Raw genomic sequence first — 17,260 nt, 5'->3', positions numbered from 1 at the left:
TTCTCTGGTCTCTTTAGTCAGGCAAGAGACCGGTTTGAGCAAGACCACCCTACACCCTGGGCCACCATAGAGAAGGTTGGGCTTCCCTCCAAGAGCAAACATTTATGTGCTCAGCGACTAAAGCTGCAATGAAGGTGTGGCCCGCTATTGCCACGAGAAATGAGGATGTTGTTTTACCATCCCCTCTCTTGTCCTTGTGGTCAGTAATGGCCTTGATTCCTAACCTGTCGCTGGAAGCCTGGACATCAGGGAGAATAGTCACTTTAGAAGACTTATTTTTTTGAAAAGCAACTAGCCTCTTTCTCATATTTGCAAGATAAATACGGAGGTCCATTGAGAAGCTGGCTTTCATCCTTTCTCCTCGCACCTACCACAAAACTGCTGTTGGCACCTAATGTTCAAACTAAGATTTGTAACCCAAATCACAAAGGTGGGATTTCATGGTGGTATGAATACCAGATCTTGATTAAGGAGCTGACTAAACTCAAATCTCAGTTGAGAGAGATCTGGGGAAAGGTTCTACAAGACGAGGAGTGGGATATTATTTTTAAAAACATGCATTAGGCTCTCCAGGTGTATTAACCACTCTAAAATGTTCTTTAAACTAGCCTGTCCATCAACATTCGATTTGTATTAATATATCTAAAATGTGTTGGAGGAATTGTGGAGGAGTAGGCGACATTGGGGGTTATTCTGGTTTATTTGCAAGGCTGAGAATTCGCAGCCTTATGAGTCCACCAAACAGTGCCCCTCGAAGTGCGGGTTCGACCGCACAGGATGTTTTGCATAAGCATCCATTCGTATGCCTCAGGTAACCGCCCACATCTTTCGATGGTCGGCGAATGCACGGAGGACCGAACGAATGTGAATAACCACCATTATGCATATAATCTGGAAGTGCCTTGAGTTGAAGCAGATATGGGAAACAGTCAAGAACTAAAAAGAAACGTGGGGCGCTTGGGTAAACAAGAAATTCACAATTTATTAAAAAACATATATCACAACATTACATACATTAATAAACACTTTAAAAACTGGGGTGTCACTATGACACTAGTGTATGACCACTTGGAATAAGCGCTTGGATATCCTGTTCCCCTTATAGTGAAGCAGATGGGGGATTAAGGGGTTATCAGTCCGATTTATTTCCAAGGTACAGTGTCCTTTTTAAACAAGGGTGGTTCACAGGGGTGATTCACCGTATTAAGCTGGCTAGTGTGCACACTTTCATTGGCTGCAGCAGAGGCGCCTTGCTTGTGGGTATAAGGTGACAGTCACAGAATGGAAACAGGACTTCTGTCACACAGGGGTCAGTGACAGTGTCCGTCCTGTTGCCAGGGATAGTTCTTACCGCTCAGTAGAATAGGCAGAAATCAGGATGGTAAGCAGATAAATCTGCACTGCAGCGCCTGCCTGTTTCTGTGCCTCTAGGCTGGCTTGGGTGTTTGTGGTAAGCACAGCCGGCTGTAGTTCTCGACAAGTGCCGTCTCCCCGCCGCAGTTGATGTTATCTCCCACGCGACGCTCTGCCACAGCGTCTGCAGTGGGAGTCTGCGGCTGGTGGAGGAGATCTTCCGGCTCTGTTAGCAGCAGTAGGCGGGTAACGTAAGCAGGTGATCCAGGTATTCTTTGGTTATGGGAAACAGTGTTTACCATGATCAGCTGTGTGCCTGGAATACCTTTTCAGGCAAATCCTGAGACAGCCCTATTTCATTTATATGGAGGCCACCTGACCTCAGGTGAGAGGTATGTCCTTGGCCATATCCTGATCGCTGCTAAAGCATCGATCGCCAAACTATGGAGATCAGCTACACATTGACATTATTAGGGATAAGGTCCAGGACTATTATAAATTTGAGGCAGCAGATGTGAACTACTCCTCTCCTGCAAATTCTCCCCATATGCAGTGGTTGATATGGAATACCTAAGAGAAGAGTTTGGTCATTCTAGGATTTATAGCACTCCATTTGAGGTTAATTGTCTTATCTACCCGCAATGAGAATAAATCCCATTACTGTATAGATTTGATATTGAAACCCTCTCTCACAGACTTAGAATGCCATATGCATTGTAGACCTTTTTGTGAATCTATAGCTTTTTGATGGTTATGTATGTACTGGGCAATTGTTCCCTAGTTTTCCCCTTCATTTTTGTTCTCTATCCTCCCAAATTATTTTTTTGAGATATATGCTTACACTCAACTGACGACGGAGCCTGCGAGCTCCGAAACGTATTGGTCTCTGCACATGGAATAAATATTCCACTTGGTTTCACCGTTCTCACAGCCTCTGAGTGCCGCTTATTCCAAACGCTATATATATATATATATATATATATATATATATATATATATATATATATATATATATATATATATATATATATATATATAGAGAGAGAGAGAGAGAGAGAGAGAGAGAGATTTATTTTTTATCTTAATAAAAATGATTGAAAAGGGAAAAAAAAAAAAAAGGTATCAGCTCAGTGGAAGGAGCAGCTCTAATGGGACGATTCAGGGGCATTTTCTAAGCCTCTGGACTTAATTTGTCTAGATCGCTTAGAAAATGCCTCAGCATCACTACGTGTGTAGCATGCTGGTTCTTAATCATCATTGCCATTGTTCTCTTACCGGAGAACATTGGCGCTGACAGATCTTGCTAAGCGATCCGGGCGAACTTGCATCGCTCAGCAAAATCTCCCCGTGTGTGGGCCCCATAAGGCAGTGAAGTAGTGCTGAGGTAGCTGACCTAATATTTGCAGGATTCCATGAGCACAACACATGTCCGTATTTAATTTATTGATATGAATGGGACCTGCCACCTTGCTTAATTGGCAAGAACACAAGCTACCCATTCTCATCTCAGGGCACCATGCGCGTGATCTATTTCTTGAAATAAGGAAAACGGAATGATTAAAAGATGTGTGGGAAAAAAGTTATACACCAATACGTTAAACGTACTTGCATGTATTTAATAAATAATTAAGTTAATAGATTTTAAAACACGCTCTGTGTTAAATGGCTATTTGTAGTGTCATGGAAACATACATGAACTCTGAGGGAATCCAGCTCAGCTGTAAAAATCAGATAAAAACTAGAGAAAAAAAATGCAATAAAATATTTAGCATAGATATGATTCTAGATTTAAATTAGTACTTTTTTCCCTCTACTGTTGACAAATATGTTAATTTACTACCAGTTACAGCTTCATAAAACTGTCACCAGGTAATACTAAGGAGATTATTAGTGCCCGACTGGAATATCTACTTTAACTATAACCATGTTTTTGTTCCAACCAAACAGGTCTGCAGATAAATCTGCCTGTGTATGGCCACCTTTAGAGTCAGATATTTACTAAAAGTGCATACAAAAGTGTTGAAAGGATGTGGGCAAAAAAGAAACTGAAGCCAAATTATTAAAGGTCTTTTGGTAAACGCCTAGGGTGAGATATAATAGGATGAGATATTCAGAAAGTGAGAGATTTGGGAAGAAATCAAAACCAGTTTGATTTTGCAGTGTAAATGATTGCCGCTTAAAACAAACTGGAGATTTCTTACCAAATCTCTCACTTTCTGAATATCTCATCCTATTAAATCTCACCCCAAGTATCTGTAAAGCTAAATATGTAAAGTAAAATGAGAACTCATGCAAGTAGTGCCATGACTATTTTGTGAAGTAGATGCATACCCTTAAAATCATTTACGTGACCTAAAAAGTTACCACACAGAATATGGAGCCATAATGTTATCCAGTACTTGTTTCCTAGCAGGGCGCCCACTAAGCTATTTGCCTAGTGGGCTATTCTGCGTAGTGAAATCGCATATCGCATCACATGGCTTTTTGTGCCTTGCGATGTGTGCGATGCGATCTCAGTAGTTAATTTAGTTAATTTATTCACTGCACCCTGAGTGAAATCGCATCGCAGATGAGATGAGATCTCAGTAGTTCATATGGTAAAACACCTGAAACAGCACCACTCTCCACGTCACCCCGAAGCATGGCGAGCGCAGCGGAGTACATCCTCCGACCTTTTCATACCCCCACTATCCACGTCGGCGGAGTTGATTTTAAATAGTGTGGCAAGCGCAGAGAGCCACCGAGCCCGAAGCGTGGCGAGCTCCGCGAGGGTACGCGGATTACTTTACATGTATTCCGCATCCCCTCGCCACACTATATAAAATCAACTCCACGCCGACGTGGATAGTGGGGGTATGAAAAGATCGGAGGATGCGTTCCGCCACCCATCGCGGGGCTCGCCACGCTTCGGGTTGACGTGGAGAGTGAACTACTGAGATCTCATCTCACATCTCACGCCACAAAAAAGGGCCATGGGATGTGATTTCATTCAGGGTGCAGTGAATAAATTAACTAAATTAACTACTGAGCATACGTAGGAAATCTGAGCGCCCTGCTAGGAAACAAGTACCTGTTATCCTAAAGGCGACAGATCAATGTAGTTCAAAATGTAAGTAGTGTTTCCCCTACAGGCAGCTGCCACCAGAGAAGTTTAGTGTCAGACTAGGACACACAAGAACCCAGGCACAGCAGCTGTCTCTTATGCCCATCCCGTGTCTCATGGTAGGGTGGAAAATTAGGAATCATGTATACATTAAGGGCAAAGACCTTGAAAATCCATTTTTAAAGATCCTCAAATATGGATTGATGCAAGGTTGTACATGTGGCAGTCCTCTCTATACAATGAATGAGATACAGATAGCAATTAAGTATATACCTACCGGCAAAGTATGAGGAAAAAAAAAAACGCACACAAATAATGCTTAGTATTCATGCTCATGATAGGGATTAATGATCCCGATTGAGATTTCCATCCTTTTTTTTTTTTATCCAGTCACGATAATGTATTTTAGGACACACAGATGTTTAGTAGTTTGCCACCTTAGCACAGCTCTATATTAGTACCGCAATTGTATATCTGAAATACTTTAAAGTCACAGAAATATTTGTTTTATTCCAGTATTGAATGCAGTAAATGCTGATAAGTCATGACCCAGCAAATGAGACTCTGGTTCCAAACTGCTTGCTTGCTATTACATAAAGCACTACCTACTCACTCCAAAATCAATTTATAAAATGTCATATCTTAAATGCCACTTGCTCAACACTGCAAATAATTTGTTCAAACTGTAAACTGAGAAGCGCATCCCACGACAACGGGCAAACACTGGAGAGTGTTAAAAGGTTCAGCTCAAAATGCCTAGGAGAGTTCTCATGCAGGGAAATACTGCAACACGTGCACCTCTAAAGCAGATTCTGAACCATAAGAATCATCACCGGTACATATTAATTAGTGATTGGTGCATTCTACAAGATCCACATCTGCTACGTGTTTCATCTATAATTCACTGCAAAAACACTTGAAAAAAAATGTACTGCACAGCTACCTGGGAATCATTGTTCTATAGAAACAGAAAAGGCAAAAAGGTTATTTCTCAGTGAATTCGCATGAGAAAATAAAATATTAGAGCTTCAACATAGAGTACAGTACAATATTTATATTGTATTCATCTAATCAAATTATAGCGCTTTCCAATATGATCCAGAAGGCAGCTGTATAACGTAATCCCTTCAGCCATTTATTTCCCATCATGCCAAGTAATGGGGAAAAAAATATTATTTACCTGATTATCGAATAAATACAATCTTTGCAATTATAAACAATGAAATACTACTGACAGGAACAGCTGTAAATGGCATTTATACACTAACCATAGATTATATATAATTTAAACAATGGTCACCGATGACACTAAAGGACTTGGTTCAATTCTTCCAAAATTGGTCACTCTTGCATTTGATAATTAGCAGACAGATACAGAGGCGATGAGACCCAAAACATACAGTATATCGCCAGCACAGACTACATTATATTCTGCCGCTCACCTGCCAGCTCCTGTGCCATCTGTCATCCGTGTTAGAGAAGTGAGATATAATTAATACCACTCAGCCTTCTGACTGTATAAAACAGGTGGTCACTGTACATTCATGCCATCTCCAAAATCCAGAGCTCTCCCCATGACCAGAGCATGGAGATTCAGCTTCTACCATCACAGGATACCCCAAATCTATCAGACAATCATATGTCACTACTGTATGTTGTTCTGCCAAATGCAGACGGTGCTTATTACAGCCAGGTACATATGCGAAGAGGACAGGTCTGAATATGCCAACAAAATGCCCCCCTTGAGCGGTGCCAGGGGGAGAGCAGGGGGTTCAGGCTGAGAAGGGGCATTATGCATGCAGGCTGAGCTCTAGCTGCTGCTGCTCCCCTGTCAGCCATTTTACACAGCTTATCTCACTGTCTCTCGTATCGCAAACAGCTTCCACCATTTTATTCCCTGTTTAACTGACAGGACAACACATTCCTGTCAGCCGGCTGCGGCAATGGCAACCCCGAACTGCTGCCCCCTGGCACCGTGACTCGAGCACACCAGGACCCCCCCCTCCTTCCCGGGGGGCTATTATGCAACGTGGCACTCAGGTACAACAGTCACCCAGGAGGAGGAGGAGGAGGATTGCGAGACACAATGCAGGTGCCCGGGAGGAGGCAGCACCGTCGTTACTGGGGGGGCACAGAAGGGGGTGGTGGCATGCAGTGTGCCGCACGGGGCATTGGGGGGCACTGCAGGAGCTAGGGCTTGGGATGTGGGGCAGGAGTCTCCTATCAAACTACCGGCCACAGGTCGGGGACAGCCACCATTAACTGCTGACCACTATATAGCCCACCCAAATACTCCCCGGGCATCTATACCCTGCTGCCCAGGTTGCCGCTGGCGCCGGGGTGCGAGGTCCGGGAAGGCTCCGCCCGCGTCTCACCTTGTTCTCGGGGATAATCAGCACCTCGCTGTTCTCATCCTCCTTCTTGGCTTCCTTCTGTGTCAGAGACGAATTAAAGGCTAATTTCACCATGTCTGCTCACAGGACCGCACCGGGGGGCGGCTGCAGGTTCCTGGCTGTCAGCGAGCGGCGGCGGCGATGGCTGGGGCAAGCGTCTCTCCTTTGTTGTTGTGAGCGGAATCCGGCTGCTGCTGCGAAGCTTCGTCGAGGCGGAGGCGGAGATAGAGGCGGGGAGGTCGGGCCACAGCAGCGTGACGCACGGCAGCCAAAGCAGCAGCGCCCGGCGCACAGCAAGCATCAGGCAGCACGGGGCAGCGGCGGTGGCAGTGGCACATGCACTGCCTGATGGACGTGTCCAAATCATGTGTGCACCTTGGTGATAGCTGCCGCACACGCTGTCATAGGCAAAGACCGAGTACAACATTACAGTTGGCCCGGGCAGCTTGGTGCTGCCCTAGATTTTACCTGGTGGGCCGGTGCCCCCTTGAAACAGTTCACGTGGTATCCGGTGCTGTCACTATCTATTCACTGGTGCTGACATGTTGGGGGGCATAGCGGCTCCTATACATCAAATCATCTAATGGTGTGTAAACACGGGCACAATCACCATGAGATTTTAACTATATAGTCAAAATCACATGCAGATCGCACATGTTTTTAAGGTCCCCATACACTATGCGATTTGGTCCCAATTTCACCCGATTCAGATGGATTGGTCAGTGAAATCGGGCCAAATCGCAGGTTTAGACACCCGTGGCGGGATGTATTAAAATACATTGCCGCCTGCCGCGATGCCAGCGCATATGTACTAACACATTTCGCATTTCAGTCATCTCCCTGCCACCTGCTTCTCCCCTTACGCCTCCTCCTCTCCCCTGCAGCCGGAAGGATGTCCAGCTGCTTTACTAGGGGGGGTTTTACCGCATTTTCCCCTTAGTTCATCTCACCCCCGGTCCGATGCGCGGTCCCGGGTCAGAGTCGGGAGGTCGAACTGGCTGCACATAAGATTTGCTAAATCTTATGTGCAGCCGGGCAGGGGGCTGTCAATGCTCTGGGAAGGTGGAGGGAGCACGGGGGCGGGGGACGCTGCTAGTAGTACAGAGGCTGCGGGGGACACAGAGGCGGATGTAACATAGAGGCGGGCAGGGGGAGCTGTCAGCGCTCGAAAAAAAATAGCCCATACAATGAATGGGCAGCCTGTGATTGGCTGAGCGCTCTCTCAGCCAGTCAGCAATTGGTCATCAGGAGACGGAGTATGAATAAAAGCTCCGAAACGTTGATTTAAACTCCTGTTGTACGAATCTACTTGACAAGTGAGTGCCGACCTAAGAAGTGGTTATTATTCGGAATCCCCGGCAGTGGGAAACAAGGGAAGGCACCAGTGAAGCACGCTGAGGTGTGCTGGCAAGAATTGTGTCTATATATATATATATATATATATATATACAGTAAATATATATATATATATATATATATAGAAAAGTAGAAAGAAAGGAGGCGCACCATAGTGTAGTATTTTAGATTTTAAAACAACAATCCTTTACTGATGGGTAAAAAACACTCACAAGAGTATATGTGTTATATCGCTATAACACAGTTTTCGCATAAAACATAGTATGACAGGGTATATCACCGCATTGGCAGAAAACACGTTTTTTCTCTCTCTCCAGCCTGGCTCCTGGACCTTGCTGCGTCACAGCGTCACCGCGTCACAGCCAGCGTCCTCTCAGCTCCGCCCAAACGTGTTTCGTCCTATAGGGACTTCGTCAGTGGGTGTGTTTAAGTCACGCACTTCATGCATATTTATAGCAGTGTTGATTGGTGCTTGTTAACATTGCATCATTACGAGCGCTGCCTTATGGGAGTGCCGAGTTTTTTTTTCCTCTCACTAGAGGCTAGACATACTGATCACAGTGATTATGCCGTTCAAATGGTATGTTTCATATTAGTTACGGCGGCCATTTTTTGGGCGATTTTGTCCCCAGTTCACATGGCGGCCATTTTAAAAAACGAAAGCTCAGATATCTACTATTTATTTCTATATAGCACGGCATTTCAATTAGGCAGCACCCTTGAACTATTTAGCTATAGTACCAATACATATAATATACATTACTCATTACATATACATAATTTCATAAAATAGCACATAAATAACAAACAATTTATACAATTTCATATGTCACGTTAATTCATCTAGCAATAATACAAGAATGGTTCAATGGCCCTTATTCTGATTGACGCATACTTTTCCGCATACTTTCGGATCGCGTCTTTACGGCGTCTGCGCATGCGTGGAGAACGCAACGCGCATGTGCCACGCCTTGACTCCGTACCTGTTCGGGCAAATCCCGTACAAAACTGTTCACCGCAATCAGTCGGGAAATATGGGCGTATTATGGGCGTCATGCGGAATGACACATGGGCGTAGTTTCAAAGTGGGAAAAACTGGGAGGAAACATGGGCGGACACGGGGGAGTACACTTATGTTGGGGGGCGTACATTCGGATAGCACTCCGAATGCACGCGACCAAAACCGATAGAAATGTGCGGTGTCCAAAAGGCTACTATTGCTTTGCGGACACCACTCGTTCCTGCGGTAGGCGAACGGACCGCCTAATGACTACAAGCATTAACACCTGAACCCAATAGAATCGACTCCTTTACTCATTACTCACTAATAGGACGCTTGTCAGTGCTTTAATTGAAACCATTGCTGCTTCAATTGCTGTAAGGGTTAATGTGTGCAATGCATGTGTTAGGCATGCTTGTAAGGATATATTGGCATCTAATTGATTCCAATTCCAAATATGCATTTTTGTATGAGGATAGGTAATTGAATAAGTGGGTCATGTGATGTATTGCAGAATAGACATAATAGTGGGTTTTTTGGCGTAAATACACCGCTTACGTGCGGTAGCACCGCTTGGCTCCCGTTCGGATGCGGTATTCCCGTGCATACTGTAATACTCTGTAATACCGTGCAGAATCGGAGTGTTTCTCCCGCACACGCATGGTTTGTATGTCGTCCGTAAACACGCCCTGTTCTTAAAGAGTGAGTCCGTCCGAATGCGGAGGACACGTGGGCGTTTCTACGGACGATGGCCGCACGCGGCAGAACACCGTGGCGTGCGGGCCGCACCGTAAGAATTCGGGAATATCCGCACCGATCAGAATAAGGGCCTTAGTCTGTCTTAAAGGTACATTAACATAGTTTCTTTATCATGAAAACTGGTTTCTTTTTCTAGAAGTATACTTAAATTGGTAATTGCATGATTGCAAATATAGATAAAAAATACAAATATATATAAAATATATATAAACAAATACAAATGCATACATACATTATACACAAAAATGTGCAAAAAAGAGAGAGATAAATAATAATGGAAAAATAAGGAAATATAAGAACGAAAAAATTATATATAAACTTAAAAGAGGATAAAAAGAGAGAGATGAATCTATGGACAAAAAGGGAAGATGCAGTAATGCTGCTTTCAGACCGCATAACTGGCTTTGACCCTGTATTTGGAAACGTTTCCAAAAACGGGTCTGCCAGATAAAACCCCTTTCACACCGCAGCACTTAAACGGTATATTACCGTTTAAGTGCCGATTTTTTGACACTGGCAGACCCGTTTTTGGAAACTTTCCAAATACAGGGTCAAAGCCAGTGCAGCCTTCAGCCCTCCCCTCCGTGCAGCTCCCCCCCCCCCTCGCGTGTCGACCGAGAGCATGTCGACGCCCCCCCGCGCGTGTCGACGCCCCCCGCGCGTGTCGACGCCCCCCCCCCACCCCGCGTGTCGGCGCCCCCCCCGTGTCGACTTACCCCGTGCCGGTACCTCCGTTGTGGACTGCAGCTCAGTATGCTCGGAAAGCACTTATGAAAAAAGTGTCTTCCAGAAAATGGCTGCCCCATAGGAAACCCTGTTTAAAAAAACTGTCTTCCGTATGGGGGGCAGCCATTTTCTGAAAGACACTTTTTTCATAAGTGCTTTCCGAGCATACTGAGCTGCAGTGCCGGGAACCACAACGGAGATACCGGCACGGGGTAAGTCGACACGGGGGGGGGCGCCGACACGCGCGGGGGGGGTCGACACGCGGGGGGGCCGTCGACACGCGCGGGGGGGCGTCGACACGCGCGCGGGGGGTGTCGACACGCGCGGGGGGGGCTCCAGTGCTGTGAATACTTAATGAGCGCTCATTAAGTATTCACTGTGCTGAATTTAGGACCCAGCTCATTGGCTGGGTCCTAAATACCGTTTCTGAGCCGATTTTTGCGCTAAAATACCGGTTCAGAAACGGGTAGGACCCTGCATTTTAACCGGTTAGAAAAAACGGCATTTTCTAACCGGTTAAGTGGGACTGGACCTTTCAGACCGCACACATTACCGTTTTAAAACGGTAAAAAAACGTCAATTTACCGTTTTAAAAGTGCGGTCTGAAAGGGGCATTATTCATATTGTACATTCATAATTATTTAATAATCTTCAACTATAAGGTCGATCATGAAAAGACACCTTTTGGTAACGGCATCAAAGATGAGTTAATTAGGAACCAGTAGGGATGTTTCCATCCAGCAACTACTGATCCCCCTCATCCAGATACCTATCACCATCAGTTGGGGTCCATCATTCCGACCTCTACAAAAAAGGTACAATGTCACAGTTTTCATTTAAGCCTCCTTGGCCCATTGTACCTAACTGGTGTATCCACCAGGTCTCCCTTTTTGCTAATTTAATTTGGAGACTTCCCTTTCTCTCATCAAGTTTAACATGTTCAATTCCTTTAAAGGAAAAGTTTTTTAAGCTAGATTTTTGACAATTCAAGAAATGGCGTGCAACGCTTGAATTTGGATCTTTATTTACAATACTTCTTTTATGTTCTAAGACACGTAGTTTTAGATTTCGCTTGGTCTTACCAACGTATTTGGCTCCACATTCACATTCTAACATGTATATTACGCTACAGGTCTGGCAATTCATCAGACTTTTGATTTGATAGCTCTTATTATCAGTTTGGTTTTTGAAAGTAAGTCTTTCCTTACTGGCAAATTGGCATACCGAGCATCTGGAGCATGGAAAAAATCCTTTTGATGATCCCAACCATGTGGCATCATTGGTAGCTACTGGAAGGAAACTTGGTGCTAGTCGTGATTTTAATGTTTGGGCTCTTTTGAAGATCACTTGGGGTTGTGATGGTATTACCTTCCCAAGGATCGGATCAAAAGACAGAATGCCCCAATGCTTCTTAAGAATCCTTTTAATTTCACCGCTTTTATCATTATATTTGGTTACAAAGGGAACAAAAAAATAGAGGTTCCTATTCTCAAATAATGATTTTTTTGTTCCCTTTGTAACCAAATATAATGATAAAAGCGGTGAAATTAAAAGGATTCTTAAGAAGCATTGGGGCATTCTGTCTTTTGATCCGATCCTTGGGAAGGTAATACCATCACAACCCCAAGTGATCTTCAAAAGAGCCCAAACATTAAAATCACGACTAGCACCAAGTTTCCTTCCAGTAGCTACCAATGATGCCACATGGTTGGGATCATCAAAAGGATTTTTTCCATGCTCCAGATGCTCGGTATGCCAATTTGCCAGTAAGGAAAGACTTACTTTCAAAAACCAAACTGATAATAAGAGCTATCAAATCAAAAGTCTGATGAATTGCCAGACCTGTAGCGTAATATACATGTTAGAATGTGAATGTGGAGCCAAATACGTTGGTAAGACCAAGCGAAATCTAAAACTACGTGTCTTAGAACATAAAAGAAGTATTGTAAATAAAGATCCAAATTCAAGCGTTGCACGCCATTTCTTGAATTGTCAAAAATCTAGCTTAAAAAACTTTTCCTTTAAAGGAATTGAACATGTTAAACTTGATGAGAGAAAGGGAAGTCTCCAAATTAAATTAGCAAAAAGGGAGACCTGGTGGATACACCAGTTAGGTACAATGGGCCAAGGAGGCTTAAATGAAAACTGTGACATTGTACCTTTTTTGTAGAGGTCGGAATGATGGACCCCAACTGATGGTGATAGGTATCTGGATGAGGGGGATCAGTAGTTGCTGGATGGAAACATCCCTACTGGTTCCTAATTAACTCATCTTTGATGCCGTTACCAAAAGGTGTCTTTTCATGATCGACCTTATAGTTGAAGATTATTAAATAATTATGAATGTACAATATGAATAACTGCATCTTCCCTTTTTGTCCATAGATTCATCTCTCTCTTTTTATCCTCTTTTAAGTTTATATATAATTTTTTCGTTCTTATATTTCCTTATTTTTCCATTATTATTTATCTCTCTCTTTTTTGCACATTTTTGTGTATAATGTATGTATGCATTTGTATTTGTTTATATATATTTTATATATATTTGTATTTTTTATCTATATTTGCAATCATGCAATTACCAATTTAAGTATACTTCTAGAAAAAGAAACCAGTTTTCATGATAAAGAAACTATGTTAATGTACCTTTAAGACAGACATTGAACCATTCTTGTATTATTGCTAGATGAATTGACGTGACATATGAAATTGTATAAATTGTTTGTTATTTATGTGCTATTTTATGAAATTATGTATATGTAATGAGTAATGTATATTATATGTATTGGTACTATAGCTAAATAGTTCAAGGGTGCTGCCTAATTGAAATGCCGTGCTATATAGAAATAAATAGTAGATATCTGAGCTTTCGTTTTTTAAAATGGCCGCTATGTGAACTGGGGACAAAATCGCCCCAAAAATGGCCGCCGTAACTAATATGAAACATACCATTTGAACGGAATAATCACTGTGATCAGTATGTCTAGCCTCTAGTGAGAGGAAAAAAAACTCGGCACTCCCATAAGGCAGCGCTCGTAACGATGCAATGTTAACAAGCACCAATCAACACTGCTATAAATATGCATGAAGTGCGTGACTTAAACACACCCACTGACGAAGTCCCTATAGGACGAAACGCATTTGGGCGGAGCTGAGAGGACGCTGGCTGTGACGCGGTGACGCTGTGACGCAGCAAGGTCCAGGAGCCAGGCTGGAGAGAGAAAAAACGTGTTTTCTGCCAATGCGGTGATATACCCTGTCATATTATGTTTTATGCGAAAACTGTGTTATAACGATATAACACATATACTCTTGTGAGTGTTTTTTACCCATCAGTAAAGGATTGTTGTTTTAAAATCTAAAATACTACACTATGGTGCGCCTCCTTTCTTTCTACTTTTCTTTGCATACAGCTTGGGCTAGTTGGAAGAGCCCTTTATAAGGAGAGCAGCACAAGCCTGAATAAATATCTCTTGGATGATATTTGTGATCTACAAAACAGAGAAGCGCACAAATGAGCAATATAAAAGTAACACTTTACTATAATAAAATAGCTCACGTACATGTAGGTTTAAGACAATATGTAAGCAGAAAAACTGCAATTCTTAACCCAGGCGGCAGAAGTCCAGCAACAGCACGATGTAGAAACACCAGACCGGTGTCGGAGCTTAGCAGCCGGGACCAGACAGATCAGAAGACGTCAGCAGCGTCACAGGGATGTCAGCGTCAGCCAAGGATCCTGCGGGCCTATACCTGTAAGTTACATGCTGTCTTGATAACGATACCGCTGTGTATCGAAACGACCTTTCTGCCATGTAACTGTGTGTTCTTTTGACATATAAACCTTCTTTGCACAAGTCCCCTGGAGTGACACGTATATTCTTCAACGTATTTCATTCCTTTTCGTTGGCACCCGGGGCAATTTGACTTTTGGATACTAGAGTGCCGGTTCGTTTGTTCTTTCTCTGTATATATATATATATAATATAAGTTCAGACAGTGGATCCGCCACTCAGAACTTAGCGCTAAAATCGTGGTACTTGCTCCAGTGCCCCCTTAGAGAGGGAATGAATCCTCCAATATACAAACACACCAATGAATTGGCACTCAGAGACTGAGAATGTGAAGTAAGGCTGGACAATTTTAATCCATGTGTACTGTATCCTGAACATGTGGTCTTTGTGCCCTGAAACGTCGATCTACCACATGGTTTAAAATTATCCAGTCTTCACATTCTCAGTCTCTGAGTGCCACTTCATTGCTGTGTTTGTACTGTATATATATAGAGAGAGAGAGAGGCATGACATTATTTGCATGCATTTGGCTGCAGTCAATGTGAGCTTCATATCATTCACGCTCACGGGTCATTCACACTTGCATAAAAAGAAAACAAAACAAGGATCTGAGTTTATACAGTAAATAGATGTGAAGTATGCTTCAATTGTTTAATGTGCATATCCAAATGTAAATCAGCAATTTCCATATCCTGAATGTAAGTACCCAAATCCTACTTTCACAATCACGCTTCTTAAGAAAAGTGTTTACATTACCTTGCATTGCACTGAAAGATGAAAACATAACATGTGAAAGTTTACTTGTCATAACAGACTAAATGTCCATACACACTGGGCGATTTTGCCCAGCGTGTATGGATAAGGATGATGGGGAAAATCGCTGATCTGAATTAGCGATTTTCCTGGGGGTGGACGACTTTCCATAGCAGGACTGTATGGAAAGTTGTCCCTTCTGTCGCTCATCTGCTGGTAATAACACCATGGCCCTTATTCTGATCGGTGCGGATTTCTCCGCATGCGGTCGTCCCGCCGATGGTTATCGTCTGTGCATGTGCAGAGGTCACTCTGCGCATGTGCAGGTGATTTCGCCGCACGTATTCTTTACACGCCGCACAGGGGGCGTAGAGGGGCGTGAGGGGCTACTTAGCCTCATTACCCTATGCATACGCCCCGCGTTTCATGGGCGTTCCCATGCAAACGCGGGGCGTATGCATGGTAATGAAGCCGTGACGCGTGTGTAGGGAGCGGGCATCGCCGGATGTCAGCTGCCCGCCCCCATACATGATTTCACACGGACAAGTGTCCGTGTGGTCTTGGGTGGCGGGACCTAGTGGAGCGTGCGGCCCTGCATTCGATGTTCGGCGACCATCGAATGCAGGGGCTGCTCCCAAGACGGAGGAGGCGTATCACCGTCCACTTTCATGCGGATCGCCACATATCCGCGTACGGACGGAGGTGGCGATCCGTATGGAAGGCGGGGATTCGCCTGCACGGTCGTGGCCGCATATTCTGATCGGGCCGCACCGATCAGAATAAGGGCCCATGTATGGATGGCTTTAACTGTGCATGCTTCTTTTAAAAAGCCCAGTGAGTCCAGTACTCTCTCCCCCGGCCGACTGCACTGAACATACACAAGATGTCCTGCGCAGCCTGAAGCCGGTAGCAGGGACAGCATTACTGTGGGGAGAGGCCAACACCAGTCTGGGGCTGGTGAACAGGACAGAACAGCTTTTACGTCTGACAGGCATTAATGTATGGTTCATTGGGTTGACCACTGAAGGTTGACATAGCTTAGGTCTACACATGAATTATGTCGACGTGGCTAAGGTCGACAGGGTTGGAAGGTTGACACAAGCATTAGGTCGACAATGGGAAGGGTCAACAGTCAAAAGGTCGACATGAATTTTTTACAAATTTTTTTATGTCTTAAATGTCAACATAGTTAAGTGTACCGCTCGCTGCACTCGCAATGCGTCGGGCACGGTGCCTCGCTACGCTCCGCACACTATTTTATTCTCCCACCACGCCCTAGTGGACGGTAGGGCATCAAATACCGCCTGTCGGCACATGTCAGCTCCAAAACCGTGAAAAACTCATGTCAACCTTCCCATTGTCGACCTAAGCCAAAGCATGTGAACCTAAATAGGGTCGACCTAGTTATCATTATTATTATATTCCTTAATAAATTGCCTGCGCCACAAACACAATTGAGGCTTCCTGTGTATATCATACCTCACAGTGCGCTGGCCATGCCCACACAGATGTGAAACAGGGGTATGGTTTTGCATTTGCTAGCATTCTGCAAAGCCACGCCCACTTTCCCTAAGCCACATCCCTTTTTGGGAATGTGGGTGGCGGGGCCGCATGACAGTCCCAACTCTGTACCCTAGGATGTTGGATGGTATGCTTATACAGGTCGGGTTTGCCTTATATGGATATACAAAAACAGAAATATTCCAAAGACTTGGTACCCAGGCATCTGTGGTGTCTGTCTTCAGAGGCATTCCCAGTCCCAATGATGCATTGCACGGGTCATAATATCACAGGCGCGCTTGCACAATGCATCATTAAGGTAGAGGATGCCTCAAAAGATGGATGCAGTGGATGCCAGGGGACACCCGAGGACCAGGTGAGTATGAAAAAATCTGGAATAATCCCTATCCAAAATGCTCCTCATCCCGATGATACTCAACCTGGATATACAGCCTTATGTATAATCATCGATTTGATGATACTCTATCTATAATTATCATGTTTGTAATAAGTCATCACTTGT

At 44.1% G+C, this 17,260-nt stretch overlaps 1 protein-coding gene across 2 annotated transcripts in view; it reads right to left on the bottom strand.

Annotated features, from left to right (window-relative positions):
• The window catches only part of ITM2B (integral membrane protein 2B), a 39,931-nt gene extending 32,836 nt beyond the window's left edge, over positions 1–7,095 (bottom strand). The window contains exon 1 of one of the 2 annotated variants that reach the window (XM_083169005.1): positions 6,832–7,095. In XM_083169005.1, coding sequence (XP_083025131.1) covers positions 6,832–6,924 — 93 coding nt within the window. In that variant the 5' untranslated portion in view covers positions 6,925–7,095. The remainder of the gene's footprint in view (positions 1–6,831) is intronic. The other variant, XM_083169007.1, reaches the window with a different exon arrangement.
• Between the last annotated feature and the right edge of the window lie 10,165 nt (positions 7,096–17,260).

Source organism: Crinia signifera, chromosome 2 (genome assembly GCF_055691185.1).
Source record: "Crinia signifera chromosome 2, ASM5569118v1, whole genome shotgun sequence".
NCBI classification, from domain to species: domain Eukaryota; kingdom Metazoa; phylum Chordata; class Amphibia; order Anura; family Myobatrachidae; genus Crinia; species Crinia signifera.
Note: the sequence above shows the minus strand (reverse complement) of the source record. Positions and strands in the feature narration are given on the sequence as shown.